The sequence below is a fragment of the Thermobia domestica genome, chromosome 3, assembly GCF_964235325.1.
Source record: "Thermobia domestica chromosome 3, izTheDome1.hap1.1, whole genome shotgun sequence".
Lineage (NCBI taxonomy): Eukaryota > Metazoa > Arthropoda > Insecta > Zygentoma > Lepismatidae > Thermobia > Thermobia domestica.
Genome location: NC_137456.1, coordinates 203,158,584 through 203,170,700, shown reverse-complemented (window position 1 = coordinate 203,170,700; position 12,117 = coordinate 203,158,584). Strand labels below are relative to the sequence as shown.

General features: G+C 33.6%; 1 protein-coding gene across 1 annotated transcript in view; it reads right to left on the bottom strand.

Moving 5' to 3' along the window:
• Ubr1 (Ubr1 ubiquitin ligase) overlaps nucleotides 1-12,117 on the bottom strand; it is a 360,686-nt gene that overhangs the window by 162,727 nt on the left and 185,842 nt on the right. Inside the window, exons 17-18 of the mRNA XM_081752092.1 lie at nucleotides 6,317-6,437; nucleotides 630-920 (exon numbers count right to left, since the gene is read on the bottom strand). Coding sequence (XP_081608218.1) covers nucleotides 630-920; nucleotides 6,317-6,437 — 412 coding nt within the window. The remainder of the gene's footprint in view (nucleotides 1-629; nucleotides 921-6,316; nucleotides 6,438-12,117) is intronic.

Genomic DNA, 12,117 nt, shown 5'->3' with positions numbered 1-12,117 from the left:
ACATAGTGCATTCTGAAGGAATTCATGCCATTCCTGAAATTATGAAACCACCGTGTAACTGGCCGCACACTTATCACATCCTACCAAATCTGTTACACATTTTACTTCCTATTTCATAAGCACTTGTTACTAGTTTAAATTCGAAAATTATATATATGCTTCTATTAATTAACTGGTTAATATTAGTTTTGCTATCCTAAACAACTTAAACTAGAAACACAAATCAATGAACAAAGCAAAGTTTATTTAAAAAAATAATAACTATGTAACAGTTTAGCCAACTATTGAACATAGTAGCTTTATTAGACACTGCTAATAAGTTCAGTTAGGTGGCGAAACTGTTACACAGTTATTATTTTTTTTTTTTAAATAAACGTTGCTTTGTTCAATGATTTGTATTTCCAATTTCAGTTACGCTTCTATTGTTTGGCGTTCTCATATTTGACTTGCTTTCACTGACGTCCCTGTTTCACTTTAGCGACCAGAACCAACAGACTACAAATCCAAGACGTAACATTTCTTTCTCCCCCATCTCAAAACGGAACGTGTAGAAAACTCGTGCAATGTTACTAACTGAAAATCAAACATGCTTTTTTGGGGTGCCTAATAATTCATTGTTTCTTTCTTACCTGTACGGACGTCTGTTTTCTTTGGCTAACACATTTTCGAAATACTTCTGCCAACAGTCACTATGCATAACATGTCCACAAGTACTTGTATGGGGGGCAGGTCCCACGTTGGCGGGTAAAAACAATGGATTTATTTCCTCTTCTTCATCTGTATCATCAACATCGGCGTTAGGAACATAACGTTTTCTATTCTGGCACAAAACGGTTGACTTCTGAACGAAGCCTGCCAGAACTAGCGCTCTACCTTCTGCTGAAACTTTTTGGTCTTCCTGGCATAAAATACAAGTGTAGCTGGAATTGAAGATTATAAATATTTTATAATTTTTACTATTCGTTACCATATTTAATTATATAATTAAACATAAAGCATACACTATAAATTCAAATATACAGCTTACGTTAGATACGAAATAAAGTTTTCGGCTTTCAAAGTGTACTCTACTTGAATAACTGAAATAAATAATAATAAAAAAAAAAAGTTAAACCAAAAATGGTTCAATGGTTAAACCAGTGTAGTCTGCTAAAAATGTTTTCTTCTGAAATGGAAAGGAATTTTTAAAAATCAGAAAATACTACACTGGAACTATTAATGAAATATCAAATTTCTTATTTTAAACCATCGCTCGTGGGGTAATGGGAACAAAGTTCATAATATTTCATGGTATGTTGAGTCGAAATAGCGTATTTTAAATTTTCACCTTTCATAACATTTTGGCAAAAATCTTTATATTTACTAAAAATTTCAATATTTCTTCATATCCTGTATGTCTCACATGCCTAGTTGGATATCGAACTTCCTTCAATACAACGACCTTCAAGGTTAAGTGCATTTCCTCCCACACTCCACTCTCTTTACTCTCCCTGTGACTTACTTTTTATTTTGAAATGCCCATATATAATTATATAATTTGCTGTGAATAAAGATTAACTACTACACGATGCTTTTTCCGTATTTAGCTAAATAATTTCCTTGCATTTTAGAAGCTTTTTCATAAGAATTCTTTCAATTGGGTTCTCATGTGTATAAAGATGAACGTGGAACATATCTTCTGAATTATAAGCTGACAGGTTTAGAATAAGTCCGATTTGCACTTGCGAAAGAATAATAAATATTAATATTTACTTTTAGTATTTGTACGAACAGATTTCCTCAGAGATGCTAAAATGGTGGCCTAATATTAAGCATCCATTTTACATAACTAACTTGTTTATTATTATTATTATTATTATTATTATTATTATTATTATTATTATCATCAACATATGTACATAGTTTACCTAAGCAGGAGTTATAGTTCATTCCTTTGGAAGGTAGTCTGAAAACGAAGTATCATCCCAGGCGGCACTAGAACTTACAAAGATCAACATTCCAATGCAATGAATAATTTCAGTAATGATATGCGCGGAGGGACGTCGGGCCGAGAAATTACCAGCCCTCTCGTAAATTAGCTATCAAACAACACATTATTGACTGACAGACTGGAGACTTACGTCGCTTTTCGGCATCACTATAGTAAGGCAATACAAGGCAAAATCTAGTTTAAAGTAGGATTCAAACCACTGCTTCGATAAGCATCAGAGCAGAGTATATTCAGCGTGCATCAAATCTGGGATCACGTCCATAGGAGGCACATACATTAGGATTTTGCCCACGAAGAGACACGCCAAATAACTTGTAAACGTCACAAAGTTGCTAAAATCACCTTCTCGCTTCTAAAAGGTCACTTCCTCTACGGGTTAGCAAAAAAAAAAAAAAAATATTTTTTTTGGGTAAAAACCAAACAACCCGTTTTTTTAAATCCATTTTTTTTGGGGGGGGGGTTAAAGCAGGTATTTTGGTTTAAATAATTTCTCTATGTATTTATACTAAATATGGACAGAAATAAGTTTGTTTCGCCTTGGTGTTATTATGCAACAACAAAGTTTCGCTAAAAAGGGGTAAAATAAGTTTAAAGCGGAATCCAAACCACTTCTCGCTTACATCCGAGAGAAATTGTCCTTCATTTGAACTTGGAACAGCAGAATGGAAGTTCCATCCACTTCACTCCAACACCAACTCCGCTTATTCGAAAATCGAAATTGTTCCGTTTCATTATAAAGTTGGGTGCTCTGGTCAGTAAATTTCTTACATCGGGAAACTCCCGCCTTAGCCACCGGGAAAATCCTGTTATTACTTTAAATGCAAAGCAATAATGGGACAATCCAGTTATTGCTTTGCATGTAAAATTTTCCGGTCAACGTATCATAATCAGTATGCTAAAACTAATGTATTAAACTACAAATTTAGTATGTAGATACCATTCAATAAAATTAAAACTGAAAGTCCACCCAAGCTAATATTGGAAGCTACGTACGCAGTCGACAAATTTTACCAATTTCTATCAATAGATTTAAGCAACCTTGGCTTTTTTATAAAACAACAAGCATTCAGGCAAGGAGAAACATACAATTTGGTTTCGTTTCGTGTGTTTAGGCTTACCGAGGTTATCAAGAAGACTTTCGCTTACAGTGACATCCAAACCGCCATATGGTTTACACTTGAAAGAAGGGTTGTGGTTCGACCGAGAATTGAACATGGGACACCTTTAAAAGGAGATAAAACTAAGGCGTAAGATTTGATATGTGGAAACGTCATTATGAAGTTCACACGATTTAAAGCATTAAAAAAAAAAAAAAAAAGAAAAAAAAAAAAAAAAAAGAAAAGTTGATTTAAACCATGACTTAAACCAGCCAACCCTGCTTCTTCTACAGTAAAATATTACTGTTCCGAAACTGAAACGAATTTTCGTAAGTTGCTTCTAAATTACTTTAGGGTCAATCCAAATTAAATCGACAAATTTCCAGGTCAAAGGTTGCTGACAAAATTTATTTATTTTTTAATTTTTTTTTACCTAAGATTGTACCACATTCAGAGTGGAAAACGGGTATTCAATTATCTTTTACCCGCGCAGGTTTGTTTGTACCGGCCATATTGTTTAGGTGCCTGAGCGTATTTTGAACTTTTCAGAGGATTTCGTTAAACGTTGTAACTTTAAAGGTAATGAGCTCAAACCAAAACCATATGGAAGATAACGGAATGGACAACATTCTATGTTCTGTGTACTTTAGAACGTCGAGAGAGGAAACTTTTAACATTGAGGTTGGAAACCTAGAAATTGCCATTTTGGAATGTATATTTTGAAACGAAATAAATAAGACTCACCTTCAATTCTTTGTCTGCTACACAGAGACCAGATAATAGACAATGTCTCAAACAAGTTTCAGATCTGAGAATCGTATACTTGATTTTTTGGGAATTTTTAAACATTGCGAACTGATAGAAAATTACTTTTACCATCAAATATCTCAGGAAGGACACAAGTGTAAAATTTCAAATTTGCACAAAATAGACGATAGTTATGCAGTAACAAGTGGGTAAAATTGCATCACTGGGACTGGAGTAGTTTCTGAGTTATAAGTTGTTGCAGTGATGTGAAAGTCGCGATTTTAAGAGCTGAACAGATGTACAGGATTTGTGTTGATATAGTATCTCAGACACACAATTTATCTATGTTTCATCAGAAAAAGTGCAAACAGCAAGAAATTCGAGATTTGCTAGTTGTAAAAGAATTATCGATACCAGATTTTATCATAGATTTGTACCCCTGACGCAAACACAAATCAGTTGTTATGAATACTCACAATCAGATGAATTTACTGATTGCAGTACTTCAGTACTTTCAGAACATAGCATGTTTTCATTTGCACCTAATGATATCGTAGCCTGTATTTACATGATGAGAAATGATGGATTGGGGGAATGAAGACATAGTCAGGAATATAACGATCTTTTTGATCACTTTTTCCATCCCCGTGGCCCAAGAACATCTTTTAAACTATCTAGAAATAGACAAAGTGTGGATGCCAATCACTAAGGTTCTCCGGAAACACATCCACAGAGTTCACAACTCCTACAGGTCGTACTTTCAATATCAGTGTCAATCTCTGTACACAAATTAGTCAACTATTTACCTCACTGATGTCTTAACAGCAGCGGTATACGCAGAAAAGAAATAACAGACGCGTTTCCTTTTTGTACAAGATATGATTCATAATTTATGCACACTACCCATTTAACATTACTGTCGTGTTATTTTGATTTTTGCTACAAATTTTATATCCACGCCGCATGATATTACGTCCCAGTGAAGAAAAACTTTATAACTCAGAAAACTTCTTAAGTCTCAGTAATGTAATTTTAGTTACTTGTTACCGCACAACTATCGTCTATTTTGTGCAAATCTGAGATTTTTCACTTGTGTCCTTCCTCAAATATTTGATGGTAAAAATACACGATTTCCGAAAATTCACCATGTTTAAGAATTCCCAAAAAACTCAAGTATATAGTTCTGATCTGAAACTTGTTTGGGACTTTGTCTATTATCTGGTCTCTATTAGATGAAAAATTGAAGGTGTGTTTCATTTATTTCGTTTCAAAATGCACATTCCAAAATGGCCATTTCTAGGTTTCCATCCTCAATGTTCAAACCTTCTTTTCTCGACGTTCTAAAGTACGTCTTAATGTGCACAGAACATAGAATGTTGTCCATTCCATTATCTTTCATATGGTTTTGGTTTGAATTCATTATCTTTAAAACTTAAAAGGTTACAGTGCTTAACGAAATGCATTAAAAAGTTCAAAATATGCTCAGGCGCCTATACAAAATGGCCGCTAAGACAAAACCCGTGCAGGTAAAAAATAAATGAATACCCGTTTTCAACTGTCTGAATGTGCTACAAACTTCTGTAAAAAAATTAATAAAAAACTAAAATTTGTCAGCAACCATCATTGGTCGATTTAATTTGGATTGTCCCTTTCTCAAAAGTGAACTAGCTAAATCACGCGCTGAATCTGAAAACGAAAGAGTGATAATATTTCAAAGAAGCAGTTAGCTCCTTGAAACAAATTTCCTCAATTTTTCCCCCTACATATTCTTAATTTTGAGTTTACATGTTCGGGACTCAGCTAAATCGCTTTCACGCACCCATACATGATAAAATGAATCCAATTTATTTAAACTGTTAGGCAACATCGTTATTTCTCCTTCTGCCACTTTTCTCGGAATGAGCTTTCTAAACTTTCTCCGAACTCGGAGACTTTGCCAAATTGCTTTGCTGATTCAGAAAACGGTAGGAAACGGCAAATAGCACATTTATGGCAAAATCTCCCTATCTCAAACTCGTTACTTTGTTCCCTTTTCTCAACCTTTCACAGATTGAACTTCTAAAGGATTTTTTATTAGCGAACACCTAATTTTAGTACTAACAACGCTACCAAATTTAATCTCATTCAGTCAAGGATTATCTGAAAATATAGTGATTTTTAGTAAGACATACATGAAACTGAAGGCATCTTAAAAACGTACTGAGTTATTTCAAGGACCGATATCCACAATTAATAGGAACTACAGATTTTTGTATATATGACGCCAAGCGAATAAAAAAACCCAGTTTGTTTTATCTTGTACGAATAATAAATTTATATATGGAAAAAATATTACCTATTATGGCTTATCTAGAATCAGTGTTCGTATATGATTTTCGTAAGCACTGTACTATAAATTTTAACAATTTAAATGATACACTTCTTGTGAAACATACAATTGGCAAAATATTTAGTATATTTTAAGCATCTATACTAAGCATACCTTCTTTCTGTATTCAGCCTCACTGTTTGCTGCGGACCTAGAGCAACTGGCGAAACATTCAAGTTTTCAGAAAGATCCATCGATGATCCAGTTAAATCTTCAAGTTGCCCTGATTCTGAAACTACATTAAACAAACTTAAGTGACATTACCGAAATGATACACCGTTATGCGCATAGAAACATTCAAAGTAACTACAGCATAATTTTTCAGTTAAAAAGGTTCTGATAAATATGTACTCTCGACATAAGGCAAAGTTCATCTACGGTTAACTGGACAAGATTTTAAATTAACTGGTTTAAAGATACTGTTGGACGCATATTATATAGTTTCGGTGAAAGTATAACTTCCTGTGCAATTTTTCCGAACACTGAATAGTTTGCGTATTAAATTTTGTACATTTCTACGTTCTAACTTTTATGTTACTTTTGTTTCCATATGAATCTGCTTTTATATCCTCGCGGAACTTCATTATCTCTCTGACATTTTATTGTTGATTAATGATTTCCACGATTTCTTCGTAGCTCTAAAATTATTGAACTTACTTCAATTTCGTAAGTACTAAAACAAAACCATGTTGCAGTGGCATACAGTGAATGCAACAATAAATAATGTATGGGATCTCTAATGAGTACTGAAAGTTTCTTTACAACCATCAACACAGGGAGTCCTATCGTAAGGAAAGTTTATATAACCGTAGACAAGCTGCATTGCTGAACAAGTGGCGAATAATGAACTTCTCTCAGTTTGTATTTTTGTCACACAAAATCATTTGTGGTTAATCAACATACCCGTCGTATACAGAGCATATACCAGTAACATGATATGTGGTTGGTAGGATCATTGAATTGAAGAAGGGTCGATCTCGACTACTACTTCGATTTCTATGCTGTGACAAAAGTTCCAAATTATAGTTTCGACGGCAGTAAAATCAATGTTACAAGTTAGTAAAGATGCCGTTATTTGCTTACAAATGCCTAGCCAACTTACATTCGCATGTCAAATAAGCTGACTAGGGACCTACCAACAGACACAGAAGTCTGTAACAATACAAGCTTTCTTGTTATCCATATAGAACTTCTCTGTACGCAAGACGACCTACTGTATAGATTTTTCCTTTTCAGTACGAATGGGCCTACCCAATGAGCAAGTATACTCTCATACGTCTCATTTAGTCTGAATAATAATTCTGATGTATAGAATATTACTCTTAGACTATAACCGTCACCACGTTATAGAAGTATTCTTTTGTGGACGATCTGTATATTTTGCAAAGACAGTAATAATTTTTTCGATTTATACTATATTCTGCGACGCAAATAACTTCTTTCTTCGGTAGGAATTGCTTCTTTCCCACGCAATTGAACAAAAAAGTCTCTATCGTCTATTCGTATATATATTTAAAACATTACTTTGTGGTGAGCACACTTCAGTGAGCAACGAAGCTTCTCAGTGTTTCTCCCTGACTTATTAATATGCACAGTATATATTCTACAGTTATTAGGAACTGAATTAAGTGCTTTCTTTAATCGTTTATGAAAATATTGTAGTAGATTAGAGCAGATCAGAGTAGAACAGGTGTCCAAGCGTCAAATCGTCGCCAGCCACATCGCTTTACCAGTTTATCTAAACATTCTCACAGTCAAGTTATCGCAATGTCTTGTGCGTCGTGGCCAATAGACTAAAATTAACTTCAACTCTTTTTATATTCTATTTACATTTCCATACAGGTGATTTAACCTGAGTGCTTTTAAGAATGAACTGCGAACATTGATTCTTCGATCAATGCAGCTCGTATCTCGAACCTCTAAGTTCGGGAAGTGTTACTCCAGGTTTCGAGGCAGCAACCACGCACGTCGCGTCGGGGATAAAGTATGCTGTGCTAAGGAGCACAAGGTATTAGCCGGTAAAGGACGTTTTCTTACGGCTAGCCCCAATCAGTAAATCCTAGGTTCACACACCTTGTGCGTACTAGTTATAACGCGCCCTCCAACATTATCATTCCACTTTGGAAACTACGTATTTTTGCTGGAGACTCGTGTCGACTCTTCAGGACTGTTTGGAGCAGCAACTATATTACTTCGTGGAATTATCCCGGCGACTTTTCCCCAGTGCTAATCCCCCTAGTGCATTAGTGGTGTGAGAAAAGTATATCTAGCGAAATCGTTATCTTAATCTTTAATCCTAATATATATAAAGTGACAAAACATCCACTAACACGAACCACAGAGAGAAAAAACGTAAACGAGGTTATAGTTATTGTAATAAGCAAAGATATCTAAACCCATTTGTAGATAACACAAAATGTAAAGGAAATGAGAACCAAGACCGCACACGAAAAGACAGTAAGAGGAATAAAAGGAGTCGTAAATCACGGTCACATAATCAGAGCTATAATGAGAAACCATACAGGAATCGTAACCTGAATGACAACATTACGAATAGATTTGTAGGTAGAGGTAACCGTTGTAGAAATAAAGAAACCAACTGTAGTTATCAAGATAGGAATAGTAACCATAGAAAAAGAAAGAAAAAAAGGTGACCAAGACTGTATGTTGATACAAATTTTTCTTCCAGGAAAGCGACGTATTTCTTTTAATTTTCGTTTTGCTTTTAGTTTTCATAAGTCATGGAAAAGGGAGAACTACGCATTGCTTTTAAACTACCTTTTGCTTTCATACTACTACTACGTTCAGCGAAAAGTAGCTTTCACGTTTTTTTTATTTATTTATTTTTTTTTTTTATAAGCAGCCGCTGAACCTGTGGGATTATCGATCACCTGTGTCTATACCTATGAAGAGCAGACAGCACAGCTGATCGATCCTCTTCTTCCATTTGCTTTACTCAATGTCATACCTCACACAGTTGAATATTAGTGTTGCAAACCTTATTAATAACTTACTTTTAGTTTAATGTCATTTTTTTTATTTCAGATGTTTGAATTTCGGATTTTTAGTAAAAATTAACCCATTCTACACACGTAGGGAAATTGCATTTATCCAAAAGCAATTTTGAGCTAGTGGCGCAGCTCCGTATCCCTAGCTAGTGGGAAGATATTAAAGCGTTATAATCTATTTTTTATTAAGTGTTTTAAATTTTAGATTTATTTTAGAATCCCACTTTTTAAATTCTTAAATATGTTACTATATATGATTTAAAATTAATGTTTGATTTTCCTTTTAGTATTAAAAAGGATGTATCGAGATGCCCAGGATAGGAAAATTTTTAGTTGTTAATTATATATACACACATTGGTACATTTGTAATTGAAATTCAGTATGGAATCTCATGCGTAGAATATGAAATTTTACACCTATAATCAATTTCAAATTTCTTTTTTACTGTTAATCTTAGATTTTGGTTTTCTCTTTGAAGTGTCTATTGTAATTTTGTTGAATCTCATTTATGTCATTTACCCGATTTTTATTACTTGAATTTCCAGGATGTGACATGATATATTTCGTTCGAAGAGAAAAGCTTAGAAAGGAAAGTAGGTTAAGCCTTAAACGAGTGATAAACAGGCATTTCTTTGTTGGTTAGTGATATGTGCAGGAATGTCCTGTGAACAGTATATCTTCCGAACGAAAGCAGTAATCTTTTTATTTTAGAAGCAACTATACGAACAGACCATGATGGTGAACGGTCGTCTTTCTCCTATACTAATATGTATGTGGAAATATGTTTAACTTCTATATTTTCTTGTAATTTCTGATTAACGTTCTTTTAGTCACCTAGAGACATCTTGGGGACCGTAAGGAAACTTCTTCGGGTAGGATATTTCATGGGGATAAATATATTTTTTACAGGGAGGTAATATTTCCTGAAATTGCAGTTCTATATCAAAATGGACTTGGCTAATCCATTGGATATTCCGTAGCTAAGTGTATTTTTGCCTTCAATCGCAAAATATAGTTTTCTTTTCTTTCTTCATAGTAATCCATGATTAAGTATGTATATTTTTGTGTTAAACAGTTCAGTATATTTTATTGTCTAGTAATATCCCTGTGAATATTTTAGTGTTTATGAACCGTAATTATATTATGTGTATTTGCATGGTAATATGTTGTAATGTTTTTTGTACTAATTTTGAGAAAATTGTATTTTAGTTACAGTATGTCCCAAAACTATTTGAAATTTGTTATCCAAATTGCTAGCGCCATGGAGGATTTTTAGAAATCAACATGGCCAAAGATTTTGAATACAAATCTTTAGGTTTCAGCCATAGCAAATGGTATGGGGGATTTCCTTCAGAAATCAACATGGCCAAAGATTTTGAATAAAATCTTTAGATTTCAGCCATACCACCAGTGACGGATGACCTTTTTTTCAAAGTCGACATGGCCCATCAATTATTTGTGAGTCGACACGGCCCAGAAATCAACATGGCCCATCTCAGAGATATCCTTATAGATCTCGAAAATAAACATATTTTCTTTCTTTCCAACAGCATGAAGCCATAACGTTTTATGAAAATTACTTTCTGACAATTATTTCATATGGTCGATGAGTTTGAATTTTAATGTGTTAATAAGACCGTTTTTAATATTTTGTAGCGAAGATGCCTAAGAAAGTTTACCTGACTTGGAATGATATAACTGTTTTGTAGGGAATTTAGTTTTGATGTTTCAGGCCAACCAGGAAGTTGTAATGTCGTTGACTATATTTTCGTGTTTGTATCCCATGTTTTTCTTTAGATAGGTCTTGTGTATTTCGTTTTATAGAGACATATGTTTACGATGCTACGAGAGCATTTGTATTTTGTGTGTTTACACATCTTTTCTTAGGTGGAAGACCGAATGACGGAATATTACCATTGTTCCAGGGAACATACGTGTATTTAACTGAATATTAAATTGTTTATATTTCAGTTGTGTATAGAAACGTTTTTATAAGTGCCTATGGTTGCAGGCCTTTTCACGTTTCAAGTTTTGCATCGTACGAAACTATCGCATATTTTGTGTGTAAGTACGTGTAATATTAGACACTTTTCCCACCTATGGTTTTGGTCAATTCATGGCGTAATAGTTTATTTTCTGGAATGTTTGGACTGGTGAGTCAAATTCCTTGATTCAGACCTGCGAAAAACTTGGATCAACACCTTTAGTTTTCAACGTTTTATTAATAAGTTCTTTTGCAGACAATACGCACATGTTCTGGTAACCCTACAATATTTACGTTTTTTGGATGTGAATAACAATTATTATTCTAGGTCTAAGCTAATAATAACTCTGTTTCAGAATGAAATCGTTCGTTACATTAAGCATTATAGAATTAAAGTCTCGATTTTCACATGGCGAGCAGATGTCACTTTGATTTTATGACGTACCGAATTTTCTTCATACATGTCAGCGAAATCACAATCTTTTTTCTTGATATGCAGAATCACGCTCGTTTGTGGGAACCACTGTTAACGTCAGTTTTGACACTCAAACTTATGTTTTTTTATTCTTGGAAAAACGAATTTTCGTTCCTTTTTCTTAAACATAAAGCACTTTTTTTTTTTAAAAAAAAGGACATGCAGATGAAAACCTTATTTTGCTTGTATATTGTCAGTCTATAGTGTGTTTATGTTTCATTCATTTTACTTTTCCAATTATTTTTATATTTTTCAAATATATTGCAGTAATATTGAAGCTTTGACAATAAGTATTTTAATATTTTAATATGTTTTACATTTTTTGCTACTTACATATTCATTCATGTTTTAATGTTTTAAATAAGTATATTCTAAAGGATAAATTTACTAACTTTTATTGCAATGTTTGATAATTTTCTAAGTCAATATTTTCATGAATAGTTATTG